The 18,928-nt window shown below is 41.5% G+C and overlaps 1 protein-coding gene across 1 annotated transcript in view; it reads right to left on the bottom strand.

The window, feature by feature from the left end:
* LOC149463533 (histo-blood group ABO system transferase-like) overlaps window positions 1–18,928 on the bottom strand; it is a 180,173-nt gene that overhangs the window by 17,365 nt on the left and 143,880 nt on the right. Inside the window, exon 3 of the mRNA XM_089675066.1 lies at window positions 6,065–6,100. Coding sequence (XP_089531192.1) covers window positions 6,065–6,099 — 35 coding nt within the window. The 5' untranslated portion in view covers window position 6,100. The remainder of the gene's footprint in view (window positions 1–6,064; window positions 6,101–18,928) is intronic.

Here is an 18,928-nt window from a genome sequence, read left to right as displayed (position 1 = left end):
TTGCTACAGAGGGCTTTTTTACAGGGTTAAAGGCAGGATAGGTGCAGCGAGTGGGAACAGGGTACTGACATGCGGTAGATAGCCAAGTATACTGGGCTGTAACTGGAGGAGCTGTTGGGAATACAGGAGTAGAGCTTTGAGGAAATAGATTAGAAGCAGGACTGGGTCTTTGTAAGCTGACTGAGGCTGGCTGCAACAAATCTGTCCATGTCTGCAGTATGGGTTGAACAAAGCTGAGCTTACACAAAGCCTGTCTGACCAAAGACTGCACTGCGTTTATACAATCTCTGAGTACCTGTGATGAACATGTGGAATAACGCTCCAGAAAGTAACCCACATCATCCTCTAATAACCACACCAGGGACTCTACCTGGTCTGCACTAAATGGTGGCAAAAATTCATCCCTGCATTCGGGGGTACCAGATGAAACCAACTCAGCACAAACCTCAATCAATGGCTGCACCTCAGAGAACTCTGTGCCCTGATCTACTAGAACATGAGCGAGCCGTATACATTCCAGCAGTTCATCCCGGGGATACTCCTTCAGAGTTTGATAAGCATACTCCCTGTCATCAAACACTAGCAGATATAAATACGCAACCTCATCCAGATCCATCCTTCCCATAAACAAACCAAGATGGCTTCCCTGTGCAGCCACTTCTGGTCAGGATTGGCCTTGGTGTAATGTCAAGGCTCCCGGGTATGACCAGAGGTGTGTGACTGATGCAGGGAAACGCAGACTTCAGATATATTATAAACAATATAATTTATTAACACTAACAATACAAACATAAACGCAGTGCAATACTAAAACATAACACAGTACAAACAACCCAAACCAACCACCCACAGATAACAGTACATACAATGCAAGCGTCGTCAGGCAGGCCGGGTCAAATATCAATCGGGCAGGTAGGTACAGGGGGAGCAAGCGGAGAATGGTCGGGGTCACAAGCCAGGTTCAACAGGTAGCAGACAGCGAGGTACAGAGGGTCAGGCAGAGGGATGGTCAGGAACGAGCCGGGGTCAGAGCAGGAGAAGTCAGCAGAGATCAGATCAGGCAGGGTCAGCGACAGGAACAGGGACAGGGACAGGATGCAGGAACAGGATGCAAGATACAGGGCCCAGGAAACCACATACACCAAGGCAGAGTCTGCAGGTCTGGCCATCCCTTAAATACACCAGCATAAGCAGTTTCAGGTGTTTTGCTGGCTGCAAGGTTGAGTCTCTGATTGCTGGGAGCACCCGCTGGCCAGCCCTGGTACTGCAGCTCATAAGGCAGGTGATACCCACCATTGCTGGCCAGTCCATTCCTGACAGTAAATAATATAACTTATTTTACAAAATCTTCAGTTTTACTCAAATTAGTTGATGCAAAAATGAATACACCCCACAACAAAAACTACTACATCTAATATTTTGTATGACCTCCATGACTTGTAAGGACAGCACAAAGTCTTCTAGGCATGGAATGAACAAGTTGGCGACATATTGCAATATCTATCTTTTTCCATTCTTCATGAACGAAGTCTTTTACAGCCTGGATGGTCGAGAGTGATGCTCAGCTTGTCTCTTCAGAATTCCCCATAGGTGATTGGGTTCAGATTAGGAGACATACTTGGCCATTGAATCACTTTCACCCTGTTCTTCTTCAGAAATGCAACAGTGGCCTTATATGTGTGTTTTGGATTATTGTCTTGTTGGGAAAGTGCACGATGACCAAGGGCACGGAGTGATGGTAGCATCTTCTCTTTCAATATAGAGCAGTATATCTGTGAATTCATGATACCATCAATGAAATGCAACTCCCCAACACCATCAGCACTCATTCAGCCCCACAGAAGGACACGGCCACCACCATATTTCACTGTAGGCACCATGCATTTTTCTTTGTACTCCTCACCTTTGCAACGCCATACAGTTTTGAAGCCATCAATTCCATCTTGGTCTCATTACTCCAGAGTACAGAGTCTCAGTAGTCTTCTTCTTTTTCAGCAGGTGCCCTGGCAAATTCTAGGTGGGCTTTTTTGTGCATGGGCTTTAGAAGAGACATGCTTCGTGGGTGACACCAATGCATGCCATTCCTCTGCAGTGTACGCCGTATTGTATCACGAGAAACAATCACCCCAGTTTGGCTTTCTACTTCTTTAGCTAATTGCAGTGAACTTGCATAGCGATTTTCTTCAACCCTTCTCATCAGAAGATGCTCCTGTCGAGGTGTTAACTTCCATGGATTGGTCTGGACATCTCTGTGAGATGGTTGCAGTTCTATCTTTGTTACATATTTGTATCACTTTTGCTACAGTATTCTGACTGATAAGTAAAGCTTTGCTAATCTTTTTGTAGCCTTCACCTTTCTTGTGTAAAAAAATTATTTTCTTTCTCAGGCCTTGTGACATTTCTCTTCCATGTGGTGCCATTGCTGACAGCATGAAATGGGGAGGGGTTTTCTTTAAGTAATGCCCTTTTATAATCAACTGTCTGCTGGACACCTGTTTAATGAATAATCAGACTCCCCTGTAGTCAAATTACTGTTAATTAGGATTTTGATGTCCGAAATTTAGCTTTGCTCCTAAGACTTTCATTAGAGTGAATTCATTTTTGCAACATGGTCTTGAATGAATTTGTTAGGAGAAATACTTTTTCTTGTGTGCAAATTAACAAATCTTGTGTGTGATCAATGGCCTGCATTTGTGGGAGTGTTTTGTAGTATAGTGTCCCATAGAAAATGTTGATTCTGAAAGGAAAGTAAGGGTTTTCTGACAAATCTGTTGGGTGTAATCATTTATGCTGAGCTATATATATATATATATATATATATATATATATATATATAGCTATATCTATATTTTTATATATATATACTGTATATATCTCTAAAAATATACCTATCTATAAATACTATATATATATACAGTATATACACACACAAATAAATATATATATATCCGAAAGTGAAGCAACCACAGCCATATGGCAAACTGGTAATCACCCAAACAGGAGATGTTAGACAGCGAGGCTCATGGGAAATAGTACCTCCCTCGCAATCAACAAAGACTGATAGAGTGAAGGACTACCCCAGTGCCATCTAGTGTAGGAGGTGATAATATATTGTATACATACAGCATATAATACTGTTTGGGAATTTGGCTTTAATTTTAGAATAAACTGAGACATTAAACTGACTAAAATATAACAAAACTTGAAAAACTTGTAAGTTCTAAATGTTTTTTTAGGCCTCATGTACACTGCTGCTCCTAAGCGTGAGTTTAGGAGCTTTTGGTGTTTTTTTGCCAAAGTCCCTGAACTCAACTCAATAAAAGTTCATGTACACATAGGCTTTTACCAGAGTTTAGGTGCAGCAGAGTTTAGGGGCAATTAAACATTCCTTTTCTGAACACAGAATAATCACATTCAGGAGAGGAACGTTTTGACCAAAAACCGCTAAACACGGCAAAAACATGTGTAAACGTGCCTAAACATTTCTAAACGCTAGCTGTGTTTAGCGCTTGGGCATTTATCCACGTCAATGGAAAATACTCTGGCCATCAAATGAATAAACATCCAAGCACTAAAAGTGGCTAAACGCGGTACAGCGTTTACACGCTTTTTTTGCCGCGTTTAGTGTTTTTCTGCTACCAGGCGTTTAACGACTAGGTGAGTTCATGTGTGCATGAGACCTTACTGTGGAATATATCTTTCTATATTAGTAAATTCTTTATTTTATAAATAAAAACATTTAATAATGCTACATCTCTGACACTGATGCCATAGATTTGTAGTGTATGTGTGAGATAGCAGTAGACCCTATCAGTGGTGGGTAGGTCTGTGGTCTGTGGCAGCTTGACTGAACGACAGTCCCTTCATGCCTGTGAAGATTGTGGAGGTAGGCCAGAAGTTCTGTGTTTAAAAAACTCATTCTTCTTACCACTGCAGGCGAAATATACGCTCCAGAACACTGATATCATGACACAGACTGCAGTCCGTAGGACTAATATATCTACAATTACCAAAGCCCAGAAGAAGGGTGGAGGGAACAAACCCCCAAAATGCATTGGCTGTGTTTTATGACACTCAAAGTGACCATTGTTCTCCAACCATTCATGTGCAGTGCTCCTCAACTACCTATAATATCTTGTGATGTTTGTATGTTGTTTAGCTAAAGTGTAGCACTCACCAGTCAGTACAGTCCATGTCGGTTATGCCATTTAAGGGCTTGTTGGCCCACTTTTATTTAAAAGGAAGAAAAAGTTCATACCAAAACAAATGGCTTCCCTCTCAGGGGTTTCCACCATCAACACAAAATAAGGTAATGGCCAGCCTCCTGGCTCTCTTTAACATGCCCAGGCCTTGTGCCTTTGGCCTCCTAAACCTCTGCTACAGCATCCCTGTATTCATGTAGGTATGCTGCACCTCTGTCAATGCTCTTTTCCTTACAGCTCCCTGCTGCTCCATTGACACCTGTACCATGCAGACATGCAAGCCACTGGCTGCTTCCCTGCAACCACATGGACTCCTCAAGAGGATGGATCCCAGAACCCTAGTCCTGACTCTAAAAATACCAGTTCACACCTGCACAATCAGTGTTCACAAAACCAGGACCCAGGATCGGAGATTTTATCCCACCCAAGTCTCTAAGAAATCTTCAGGCTCCAGGTCCCAAACCAGGTTTTACCAATCAGGGAAGAACCTAAAGAAACAATTTCGTCTGTGTGAGACATGCACCGTGGAGCCTCTCAACCTGCCTGGATAAGAATCCTGGGTGAAACAAAACCCTTCTAACATTGTGACAGGGCATCGCACTTCTATGGTGTCACAAAACATTATGGGTGTTCCAAAGGGAAAGCACAGCAGAAGTTAATAAAATTATGATACATAAACGAGCGCTGGAATTGTGTACAGGGAGCAGCTAGCATGAAAGGTAGAACCCTAAACCTTATAGAGCACATATATAAACAGCATGCAGCACTTAAAAATATAAATATAAAAACCCCCTAATATCAGGGTTATTCTCAAGATATGTTATACCAATATCATAGTCTCTGGGGTGAAAAGCCCCGTATAATGTATTAGGTATACCGTATAGTAAATGGTTCAGAAATAGAAATCACATAAGTGTATTAAGTGGATGACAGTTTATACTATAACCTATGTTGGCAACGGTGACTTTAGTGGTGTAGTAAATAGGTGTGGGTTGCACTAACCAGATAGCGCATGTATAAGCGCATTTGATAACAAGGATGGCCTCTGGCCAAGTAAACCACGTGGATGAGTCACTGGGGGCCGCTTCCTGACATGTTTCGTGCGAAAGCACGTTCTCATGTTTCGCACTAAACATGTCAGGAAGCGGCCCCCAGTGACTCATCCACGTGGTTTACTTGGCCAGAGGCCATCCTTGTTATCGGATCACTATATATGTGAGTGTATTTCCTTTGCATCCTGTTATACTTCATTACCTATTAAAGCAAGTTTGCACTATGGATATCTCTGTGCTTGGGCTCATTTCGTTATGAGCCCTCCCTTTCAAGGATACCATTGATGACAGCTCTGTATGTTGGCTCCCCCTGGCGTTTATTGACGGTACTGCGGGTACCCAAAATTGACAGGTGCCTAGGCAATCGGAAGCGGAAGTTGTCCTCCTCCCCTCCCTCCCTGTAGTCTTCTGGGACACGTGACAGGTCCCAGAAGACTATGGGACCATTCAGGCAGCACAGCACTACTCATGCATGCGCAGTGGGCATCTGCTTATGAAGCCACAAGCTGTCACAGCCGGTTGCCCACACTGAAGAACACCGGCCGGCCGGTGAAACGGGCTGTGGGGAGGACACTGCAGGATCGAGGGACAGGTGAGTGGTCAGCAGCTACAGTTTTTGTAGCGACTGGAACTCCGCTTTAAAGATGAAAGAGCAAGAAAGCAAAGGAAAAAAAAAATAAAAGAAAGAAAAAAAAAAGAAAGAAAAGAAAGCATACATGAGAGAGAGAGAGAGCCTAATAATGATTCTTAAATATATCTGACCAACATACAGTACTAAGCCATGCTGTATAATCAACAAAACAAACTCACGGTAGTTTAAAGGTCTGAGGCTTCTCATACAACATTCTGTGAAAGAAAAAGAAAAAATATCAGTTTAAAAGATCATGTTTTGCTAAAATATTAGAGTTGTGTTTAAATAAAACATAAATAAGAACAGTCCGAGGCTTCAAATATGGTCTAGCACAGGGGTGGGCAAACTTTTTGACTTGAGGGCCGCAATGGGTTCATATATTGGACCCGGGGGCCGGACCAAGAGTAGATGAATGATGTGTATGTGTCATCAATAGTAAGTATAGTAATATTCCCCCATAGTAAGCATAGTAATTAATCCCCCATAATAATTCATCCCCCATAGTAATTCATCCCCCATATAGTAATTCATCCCCCATATAGTAATTCATCCCCCATAGTAATTCATCCCCCATATAGTAATTCATCCCCCATATAGTAATTCATCCCCCATATAGTAATTCATCCCCCATACAGTAATTCATCCCCCATAGTAATTCATCCCCCATAGTAATTCATCCCCCATATAGTAATTCATCCCCCATATAGTAATTCATCCCCATAGTAATTAATCCCCCATATAGTAATTCATCCCCCATAGTAATTCATCCCCCATATAGTAATTCATCCCCCATAGTAATTCATCCCCCATATAGTAATTCATCCCCCATAAAGTAATTCATCCCCCCTATAGTAATTCATTCCCCATATTAATTCATCCCCCATATTAAGTCCCCAAGTCCCCCCTGTGTCAATTCACTTACCTTTGCTCCGCGCGTTTCTCTCACCGTGTTCCCGTGCCATTCCGGTGTAGCATGAAAATCTGTCTCCTATGAGGATCTGTCCCCCTCGACGTATCTGCGCATGTGCCAGTTTCAGGCATTAGCAGCCGATCGGCGATCTCCGGCACATGCGCAGATACGTCGAGGGGGACAGATCCTCATAGGAGACAGATTTTCATGCTACACCGGTCTTCAGGGCGAACTGTGAGAGGAGCCTAGCGGGAGCCTAGCTCCGCGGGCCGGATTAAAAGGTCCGCCGGGCTGTATACGGCCCGCGGGCCGTAGTTTGCCCATTGCTGGTCTAGCATAACATCCCAGCATTTTTTCCCAACAAGTCAGCCATTGGTGGCATGTAACACTGGCCACAGAAGTGAATGGCTGTATATGGCTATACTCAGGTATACACTGATACTTTGGTGCATCACTGTAAACACATGCATGTGCGTATGACATTCTTCTTTAACACAGAATTTCTACGTGCTACCTGTGGCTCCCCTGGCAGGGATAAATGCCAGGAATTTATGCTAAAGCATATTCTACGCCTCAAACTGTCTGTGTGCATGAGGCCTAAATTTCAAGCAAAGAGCAGTGTGCACACGACACAACATACAAGTGCTGTCATTTCTTGTAGTGGTTGACTCTATCTTCTCCAAGCATCATTGCAGGAGAATGTGCTTACTCAAGACACAACTGCCACTAGGTGCTTCACAATTTAAAGAGAATTTGTCACCAATTAAAAAAAAAAAATACATGAGGCTTCTCCAAAAAAAAAAACCCATCTAAATCCAATACTAGTGTTTTCTTTAAATATATTTATTATCTTGTGTAAATTGATTGTGAAAGATCGTGAAACTGGGTTGCTGGTTCATCAATATAATAGACAATAGGAATGGAATATCAGTTTAGACCTTCAATAGCCATCTGCTACTTAAGGTGGAACTTTACCCATAACAACTTCATTAAAAAGAATATTTCGGAAGGATCATACATTACACATTAATAATTATGCTACCAAAATTAGCATCTGCTATTGCCTTCAGCCATTTGTTGGGGTCCCTCAAGGCTCTGTCCTCGGGCCCCTTTTCTTCTCCATCTACACCTCCTCCCTTGGCCAACTCATACACTCTCACGGCTTCAACTACCACCTATATGCCGATGACACACAAATCTGTCTCTCAACCCCCCACCTCACCCCCTCGGTCTCCGCCCGAATCACAAACCTTCTGAACGACATATCAGACTGGATGTCGCTCCACTTCCTTAAACTGAACCTCTCCAAAACCGAGCTCCTAGTCTTCCCCCCAGCCCACACACCACCCTCCATTGACTTCTCCATCACATCCAACATTGCCACTATCAGACCCACCCCGCAGGCCAGAGTACTTGGTGTCATTCTGGACTCCAACCTATCCTTCCTGCCCCAAGTCCAATCATTAGCAAACTCAGGCAGACTCCACCTCTGCAACATCACCAAAATCCGCACGTTCCTAACCACAGAAACCACTAAACAGCTCATCCACTCCCTCATCATATCACGACTTGATTACTGCAACTCCCTCCTCACTGACCTGCCTCGCCACAGGCTATCCCTGCTTCAGTCGATCCTGAATACGGCAGCCAGACTCATTCACCTTACCAACCGCTCCGTTTCTGCCACCCCCCTCTGCCAATCCCTCCACTGGCTTCCGATTGCACATTCAAAATCCTAACACTGACGTACATAGCTGTCCAACATGCTGCCCCGAACTACATCACCGACCTAATATCCAAGTACCACCCAGCACGCACACTCCGCTCCTCACAAGACCTCCTTCTCTCTAGTTCCCTGGTCTCCTCCTATCATGCCCACCTCCAGCATTTCTCCAGGGTGTCACCCATCCTCTGGAACTCCCTGCCCCAGCCCATCAGACTATCACCTACCTTTAGGCGCACCCTGAAAACCCACCTCTTCAGGGAAGCCTACCCCACCCCCTGCTAATTTGCTGACCTCCTCCACTCTTCCTACCACTCCATTCCCCACAGCTATCTCCTCCTGTACCACTATCCCCTCCCTCCTAGATTGTAAGTTCGAAAGAGCAGGGCCCTCGAACCCACTCGTGTTTTGCATTGTATTGTTACTGTACTGTCGCATGTTCTGTCCCCCTTTGTAATGTAGAGCACTGAGCAAATTATTGCACTTTATAAATACTGTATAATAATAATAATAATAATTTGGCTGAAGCTCAGAGTCATTAGCAGCAGTTAATCTTTAGGCTGTCAGAAGATCGACAAATGCGACACAGTGCCTAAAAACTAAGAGTGAATGAGCATGTGCAAAGCAGGGTGAGACAGTGCATTACTGGATTTTAAATAGTATAGGTACTTATTATTTAAGGGGCCAGCATGAAGTGATCTAGCAGAACTTAATTTTCTGGCTAAAGTTCCACTTTAAAATGGATATAAGCCCTTACGTATACTCAATGAAGTGACTGGCCTCAGATGATACACAGAGATTAAATAAATCCACCTGCATAAGTTGTACCTGTTTATCTGCAGTCTGCTATTCTCTACATCTGTTCAAAGTGTAGAATTTATAAGATTGTCTAAGGATTCAGGAAAAAGGGGTTGGAGAGCTGAAATTACACACTGCCTAGCTCAGTGAGGAGAGTTCTGAGAGCTGATTGGAGGGACGAGACACAAGCCCCCCTTCACACAGCATACAGGAACAGAGCTGAGGCTGTCAATCTGCTGGAAGTCCCTCTCCTGTCACCATTTTTCTCTTGGTGTCAGGAAAACTCATCAGAAGCGATTCATGTTGTTAGCAGAGGAAAGAAGCAGCAGGCAGAATGACACTTAGTGCTCTTAACTGAAACAAGTACACACTATCAAGGAATATGCTTTGTTCATATTTAATGTTTGAAGTTTAAAACCACTTTAACTCTCCAGAATGTTTTTATAAATGTGATCAAAATAATTAGGCCTAGTTATCAAAATTCTCAAACATGCATTATACACACACACAAAAAATGTAGTACTTTAGCCCAAAAGCATACACTGTACATAAATCTGCATTTTATTCATGTTGAAGCAGGTGTAGTACTGAGATAAAGCACAAAAAAGCCACCCAATAATGACACGTATAACTAGTGTCATTAACTTATCTCCGACTCACTTGTATAAGTGTGGATCCATAAACCCAAAAGGTACATACTAAGCAAAATGGTAGTGTGACAAGAACACCCCTACCTGGAAAAAGAAGGTTATTAAGTGATCCACGCGGAGTAATATGAATTCAAAAATATTCCAAACAATTCTTTATTTGATCACATAGATCATGAGGAGGTTAAACATGAGCATGGTGTACATATGAAAAAAATAAAATCATGTTAAAAAGCACTAGGCGTCTTCAGTTTAGGGTCATCTTAGCAAATAGAGTACCACAAGGCAGAGTTATAAAGTGGTGATATAGTTATCCTGGGTTTCCATAGGTTTTCGGCTTGTATTCGAGTAAACCATATATGCAGCAAATGTGTTCCCAATGTATGTCAGGTATCTCCTGATGTGAAAAAGCTGGAATACAAAAATGTATAGTATATATATGGAAATATGAAAACCAAAAAACCACATCACATCCAATATTTACCAGGCCTCCCTCTACAATGGTCAGTGGATACTACTATTACCTTCTCAAAGGTGAGGTTAACAGGCCAGCTTCTCAAGTGTAGGGACTTCCTGGATAGCCACCCCAAGTGAAATAAAGTCCACAGTACCAAATGATTCTGAGGATATATATAGAAAAATAGTGAAAAATATAAAAGTCATGGGCATCAGGTCACCCTGAAAATAAAACACACACAGAGTGGGTATATTACCATCAATGAAGATCAAGAAGACATCTGTCGACTTGAAATAGGATCAGGTCCTTGATGCTTTTCCAAGATACATATGGGGGTGAGGAGCCAGGTAGTCACAATACATAGATTCCAAACACATATACTGTGTATATAGCATATAACAGGCTATGCGGGCCTGAATTCTGATACCCAGTAAAGGGTTTCCAAAAATTGCTCAAAATGAGAAGATTATTATTCCATATACTGTGTATATAGCATATAGCAGGCTTTGCAAACCTGGATTTTTATACCCAATGAAGGGTTTCCAAAAATTGCTCAAAATATCAATATCAATATCCTAAGCCATAATCCATATTATGATATCCTTTATGTGAACTAAATATGGACATATCTGGACAAAATATGAATCTTAATTCTGTATCTGATTCTATTTTCTCTAGATAATAAAAATAAATTCATATGAATAACTGGATTAATATTGAAAGCCTGGGTAGCGGAATCTGGTCTTGATGTCTTCCCCACTAGAACAAGTATTGTGCTAATTTAGATTTCCTCTTTATCTTTAATTTAATTGTTCTTTGAAGAGGATCTGATTTATAATAATATTTAGGCTCTTTTCTTCTATATCCAGCAACCATTTTAAATTCAATATATGTGTTTTAATTCACTTTGGATTATTCCAATGTAGTGATACTCTTTCAACACAAGATGGCGAGGTGGAGACTCTCTGGTATGCAATTAGAGCACCATATAAGGCGAAGTATTGAAGTCCCCTCCCAGTTCTGACGAAGTCTGCGGTGATTGGCGGACGAAACGCGTCAACGTATTGACGTCACTACGCTCGGCGTCTTCACTGGGTGCGGCGCCCACGAGGCGGGAAGGAACGGCGGTGTCACAGCTCCCTGCTAGGAAGGCCCCTGACCCTCTGAAAACTACCATAAGGCTATTGTTGCAGCGGCTCGCAAACGGCTATCTTACAGGGAAATTTATCTTCCACCGGTGGCAAGTTAATTTAGCTTACGGCTGTTGAGATTGATAGAGCATTTATGGTGTTAATAAGGGCATGTTATTTGGGCCTTAATTACCCTGTATATTCGGGGAATCTTTGCAAATCCTCTTTGGAGGACGATCTACATATATATATATATATATACGCTATCCTATCTAGGGGTTGTGCTGTGACATTGCCACATCCTCATGAAACCGCAAATAACCTTCTCATTTTGAGCAATTTTTGGAAACCCTTCATTGGGTATAAAAATCCAGGTTTGCAAAGCCTGCTATATGCTATATACACAGTATATGGAATAATAATCTTCTCATTTTGAGCAATTTTTGGAAACCCTTTACTGGGTATCAGAATTCAGGCCCGCATAGCCTGTTATATGCTATATACACAGTATATGTGTTTGGAATCTATGTATTGTGACTACCTGGCTCCTCACCCCCATATGTATCTTGGAAAAGCATCAAGGACCTGATCCTATTTCAAGTCGACAGATGTCTTCTTGATCTTCATTGATGGTAATATACCCACTCTGTGTGTGTTTTATTTTCAGGGTGACCTGATGCCCATGACTTTTATATTTTTCACTATTTTTCTATATATATCCTCAGAATCATTTGGTACTGTGGACTTTATTTCACTTGGGGTGGCTATCCAGGAAGTCCCTACACTTGAGAAGCTGGCCTGTTAACCTCACCTTTGAGAAGGTAATAGTAGTATCCACTGACCATTGTAGAGGGAGGCCTGGTAAATATTGGATGTGATGTGGTTTTTTGGTTTTCATATTTCCATATATATACTATACATTTTTGTATTCCAGCTTTTTCACATCAGGAGATACCTGACATACATTGGGAACACATTTGCTGCATATATGGTTTACTCGAATACAAGCCGAAAACCTATGGAAACCCAGGATAACTATATCACCACTTTATAACTCTGCCTTGTGGTACTCTATTTGCTAAGATGACCCTAAACTGAAGACGCCTAGTGCTTTTTAACATGATTTTATTTTTTTCATATGTACACCATGCTCATGTTTAACCTCCTCATGATCTATGTGATCAAATAAAGAATTGTTTGCAGGGGCAGAGCCTGAGTATGGCGGCGGAGGAGAGCTCAATGTAGGAGCTCTCGGACGGAGCTCCGTGTCCTGACCTCCCTAGGTCCCCTGTGATCCCCCCGAGACATGTGGATAGTCTGGTGACTTGCCTCTTACCCTGGCCTGGCGGCTCCCCGGGACGGAAAGTGGAGGTGTGCGGGGGGAGTGAGGAGAGTGGCTGGTGAATAGCGGTGAGAGAGCGGTTGGATGCTGGGAAGTCGGCGCGAGCACGTGACCGGCCGCAAAGCACTCCTGGGAGTTCGGGAAGCCGGCCGGCCGGCGTTCTGCGGTGAGAGAGCAGAACGGATCTGTCGGCTGGGGATCGGTGCATTCTCCTTCTATTCCCCGGAGACCCCAGGGCATAAAGCAAGCTAAGAAGAGATCCACTGAGCCCTGGTCAATAGAAGATTAAAGAGACTCTGAAGGGTCCCCCCCCCCTCCCTCCTTGAACAAAGACCCTATGTGACCTGAAGGAGAGAGCACTCAGCGGGGCCACTGGATGAAATAAACGAGGAGGGTGAGTGACTTTAAGTTGAAACCTTCTATACCCTAACTGTGATGCATTACATGGCTCCCAAAAGGGTAGCAGGGGGTAAGTGAAAGGGGGGACCCCCGGCGACTGCAAAAAAGGTGGAAAAGATTTGAGGACAGAACAGCCCAAAAAGACCAGCCGGGGAATAGTGCAGAGACTAGTATACAAGAACTTTGATTCTCTCCCCCCCAAATCCATGAATTTTATAATAGAAGAACAAAGAATAAAAGTTACAGAGAAAATGAAAAATAAAAGTGTAAAAGGAAGTGGGCTTAAAGGGTCCCAGACTGGTACAATTAAAAAATATACCTCCCAAGGAAACGTAACCCCAGAAAGATCCCAGAATAGGTCTGAAAGAGGAGAAGTTGATCTCAGCATGGAAAATAGCCCAAGAGTATCATTAGGCCTGGACACCAGCAATCAGCAAGCATTAGGAAATACAGAGACGGAAAAAGATTTACAAATACCTAATAAACAAGAAATGGCAGAAATGTTTAAAGATCTGGAGAAAACAATAAAACAAGAAATGGTAAATATCCGAAGTGACCTGGGACACCTGCTGGTGAGAGTTGAGGAAACGGAGGAGAAAGTTAAAAATCAGACCCAGGCTATCTCTGAGCTTGAAAAAGTAATAATTAGCATAGGGAAAGCCCAAGAAAAATTGAAATATAAAGCTGAGATACAAGAAAATAGAGACAGGAGGAGAAACGTCATGATACGTGGGGTCCCAGAGAACTCCAAGGGAGAAAACCTGCAAGAAGTGGTTTGTAAAATATTAAATATTATAACAGACAGCACTGAAATGGAAAAGACTAAAATAGAAGGAATTTTCAGAAAAGGAAACATCCAGAGATATCTGGGGAAAGAAAGCCCGAGAGACATCATAGTTAAATTTTATGAGTTTCGAGATAAAGAAAAAATTTGGAAGAAGATAAAAGGGAAACCAGCTATTAAGTATGAAGGTGGCGATATACAGATATATGCGGACTTGGCCCCAGAGACTCTGTGGAGAAGGAGAACTTTGAGACCCCTATTGAAAAGGTTAAAAGAATATAATGTGCAATACAGATGGGGGTCTCCTGAATGTTTAATAGGATGGAAAAATGGGGTTACGGCGCACCTCAGGTTCCCAGAAGATCTGAAACATTTTTGTGACAGTTTAAAAATACAAAGAATGGAAATCCCAGGCTGGGAAGAAGATCAATGGGAATTTAGAATGAAGAGAAAAGAGGATTGGCAACTTGTGGGGGGGAGGGGGCGGGGGGAGAGGGGGAGGGGGAGAGAGGTGGTGGAGGAAAGATAAGGCTGTTTTTTTTTTTTTTTTTTTTTTTTTTTGTTCTTTCCTCTACACTGGTCAGCCCTCACCCTACTGCCCCTGCCTTATGGTGCTGGAGATGAACTTAGGAGGGACCAGGGGAGCTATGAGGAGGCCGGACAAGGGGAAGGTCGTCCATGCCCAGAGTTTTTAGCCCAAGGACTAGATCAAAAGTGGAAGTTTCTTCCATAAATGATCAATAGGCAAAAGATAGGCCTAAAAAGAGGGGGGGGGAGGGGGGTGGGGGGGAGGGGGAAAGCTGGGGGGGGTGGGCAAGTGGGGAGGGGGGGTATTTTTCCTGCAAAAAAAAATACAAAAGCAAGTGAGAAGGGAGAAGAAGGGGAAGAGAAGATTTATGGAAGATGGAGGAGATTCAGTTTATAACATATAACGTAAATGGGTTGAACTCCCCTGGGAAAAGATTTAGACTGTTTAAAGAATTACATCATAGAGCAGCCTCAGTAGTATTCCTACAGGAGACACATCTTGAGATAGAATCGAACGTTAGGCTGAGATCCAGAAATCACCCAACATGGTATTATGCTGATTCCCCGGTTAAGAGAGCGAAGGGTGTTGCAATAGGTATGGCAAAGAATACTAGGTTTGAGCTGGAAGATAGAATGACAGACCCAGAGGGGAGATTCTTGTTCTTAAAGGGAAAACTACAGGAGATCGAATGTACACTGGCCAATATTTATTGTCCTAATAAAAGTCCAGAGATATATCTGAAAAAAGTGCTGAGGAAGTTGATGGACTTTAAAAAAGGCTGTTTGATTCTCGCAGGGGATTTTAATTTTTGTATGGACCCACAAAAAGATGCTACCTCCCATGTACAGAGAGAAGGAAGTAGGGCTCTGAAACTCTTGAAGAAAGAACTACATATAAGTCAATTAGTAGATGCCTGGAGAATTACACACATGCAAGATAGAGATTATACCTTTTTTTCAAACATGCATAAGAGGTATTCAAGATTAGACCACATATTAATAGAACATCAATTAATTGACCACCTAGTTCAAATTGAAATAGAGACAATCTCTTTATCGGATCACGCCCCAGTTAGAATGAAATTGGAATGGGGGAAGGGGAAAACAGGAGGGCTGGGATGGAAACTGAATGAGACACTATTAGTAGAAAACGAAATAGCCCAGAAAATAGGGGAAGAGATTGAACGGTATTTCCAGGAAAATGAGACAGGTGATGTGTCCATAGCTACAGTGTGGGAATCTCATAAGGCATACATAAGAGGAATATTGATAGCGATTGGGGCAAGAAAGAAAAAAGAAAGAAGAGAGAAAATGAGCAGACTCTTAGAAGAAATAAGTATGCTAGAACAACAACATAAGAATAGAATAATAAAGGAAATAGAGTTGAAGTTAAAAAAAAAGAAAGAAGAATTGGAAGGTGTAATAGAAGAGGAGAGGAGAAAAGCATATAATAGGGTTTTGAGTGAGAGATATAGATGGGGAGAAAGACCAGGAAAATACTTTATGAGGGCCCTAAGGAAAAAGAAAAATAGAAATTATATAGAAAAAATAAAAGATGTTAAGGGGAACCTGAAACACTCAAATAGAGAAATCACCAAAGTTTTTATGGAATATTATAGAGATCTGTATAATATAAATCCCCTGCGGGAATCTGAAAACATAGAAAGTGAGAAGAATCAAAAGAGAAAGAAATATCTAGAGAAGGCTGGGTTACTAAAATTAAGCGAAGCCCAAATGAACTCCCTGGATGCAGATATCTCACAAGAGGAAATAAAATTAGCTCTGAAGGGTACAGTGTCTGGGAAAAGTCCAGGACCAGATGGTTATACTGTGAGATATTATAAAAAATATAGTGAAATCTTAGTACCAAAACTTAGAAAATATATGAATGCATTAGGTGGAGAGATGGAAATAAGAAAAGAATCGCTACAAGCTCAAATGGTGCTTATCCAAAAAGAGGGAAAAGATGCTACACAGTGTTCGAACTATAGACCTATTTCATTATTAAACACTGACACTAAGCTATATGCAAAGGTCTTGGCAAATAGATTGAAAGAGCTAATGCCGGAATGGATACATCAGGACCAGGTGGGCTTCGTTCCCGGGAGGGAGGGTAGAGATAATGGGTTACGATCACTGATGCTGATCCAAAAAAGTAAAAAGGGAAAAGAACCGGTGATTCTACTCTCTATAGACGCTGAAAAAGCGTTTGATAGAGTGAACTGGAGATTCATGATGGATACGTTGGAAGCCATGGGAATCGGGCCCACGATGAGAGAGTGGATAGGAAAGTTGTATAGATACCCCTCTGCAGTTGTTGTGGTGAACGGTGAGAGGTCAGAACCCATTGAGATGTCAAACGGTACAAGACAGGGATGTCCACTGTCCCCATTGTTGTATGTTGTATTACTAGAACCACTTCTGTCAACACTACGGCTAAATAGAGATATAAAGGGAATTCAGATAGGGGACACGGAACATAAAGTCGCCGCTTTTGCTGACGACTTGCTGTTCTATGTGAGAAACCCCAGGATGACACTGCCAAACCTAATGAAGCTATTGAAGGAATATGGAGAATTGTCAAATTTGAAGATTAATCCAACAAAAACGGAGATTCTAAATATAAATATTTCAAAAAATGAAAAAGAAAAAATACAAAAGGAATTTCCCTTTAAATGGAAAGATAGAGATATAAAATACTTAGGAGTAAATCTCACAGCTTCATATAAACACCTTTACAAATTAAACTATATTTCACTGATTAATGAGATTAGAGAGGAGCTAAAAATATTGCAAGAGGGAACTCCGACATTGATAGGTCGTATTAACCTAGTAAAAATGATAATAGTACCAAAAATCATGTATAGATATCAAATGATACCAATTAAACTCCCAGAGACCTTTTTTAAGTTAATTAAGAAACTGATAACAAAATACATATGGAGGAATAAAAAACCAAGATTGTCATATGAGTTGTTGAGTAGGAGGAAAGAAAGAGGTGGTTTAGGGCTTCCAGACTTTAAAAGATACTACAAAGCTGTAATATTGGCAAGAACTATAGATTGGACACAGAACTATAAAAAAAGTTGGGTGAAGATAGAGAATGAACTTAGTGGAATAGATTTGGGTAAGGCGATATGGATACCAACACAGTATAGGGGCTTAAATGATAATGTAAATATATACACATTGAATGTTTTAAAAATTTGGGATAATTTACACAAAAGCTTGAAATGGTCTTTTAATTCAACACTGATTTCACTAAAAAACACGGAGTTTTTCCCCCCTGGTAGAGAAGAAATAGGAGGTAGGTGGTTTAAAAAGGAAGAGGTTCAATTAAGAGATATTTTGGTGGGAGATAAAATAGGATCATTTGTGGAATTGAAAAAAAAAGAGGGTGAGATTTTCACTAAATTAGATAAGTGGCGGTATTTTCAATTGAGGAGTTTTGTTGGAAGTTTGCCAAAACCTCTAAGGACAAGAGACAACTGGAACTTGTTTGAAAAGGTTTTGGGTACACAAGGTGATGGGAAACACGGGATTGCTAAGGTATATAAAATACTCACAGAACTAGATATAAATACAAAGCCAACATATATAATAAAATGGGAAACTGACATGGGAAGTGTGATAGATGAGGAGAAGCAGAGGAGAATATATAGATTAACCCACGAAAACATTTCTATGAGAGAGGTAGAGATGAACTATAAGTGTTTGACAAGATGGCACATTACACCAACTGTTGAAAATAAGATGTGTAAAGAGAGTTCACCGTGGTGTTGGAGGGGATGTGGTGAAATAGGTACAACATATCACATATGGTGGGGCTGCCCAAAAATTCAGGTATTCTGGAAAACAATAACCCAATTGATAAGAAAAATAACAGAAATAGATATTGGATTAGACCCAGAAGTGTGTATTTTGCATAACATGGACATATCAGTCAATAAATATAAAAAATCAGGGATATGGTGCTACATTAACGCTGCAAAAGCTCTGATACCCAGGTTTTGGAAGCAAATAGAAGCTCCGAGGGTAGAAGACTGGATAGAAGGGGTTGAGCAGATTAAAAAGATGGAAAGGTTGTGCCATGTCCAGGAAGATAGGATGGAGATTTATAATAGGAAATGGGAGAATTGGGAAAAAGCTAAGTTATACATGAAATATAGGAAAGATTAAAGAAAATAATAGGAAAACTGCACTTGCTGAGATAAAATGATGTAGAGAATAGGAAAAGCAGGAAGATGGGATTTGGGTGAGGGTGGAGGAGGGGGGGGGAAATTTGGAATAAAGTAAATAAAGTAGAAATGTTGGATACTATGGTG

Source organism: Staurois parvus, unplaced genomic scaffold (assembly GCF_062004578.1).
Source record: "Staurois parvus isolate SC_StPar_1 unplaced genomic scaffold, SC_StPar_1.0 ptg000154l, whole genome shotgun sequence".
Classification (NCBI taxonomy): Eukaryota; Metazoa; Chordata; class Amphibia; order Anura; family Ranidae; genus Staurois; species Staurois parvus.
Note: the sequence above shows the minus strand (reverse complement) of the source record. Positions and strands in the feature narration are given on the sequence as shown.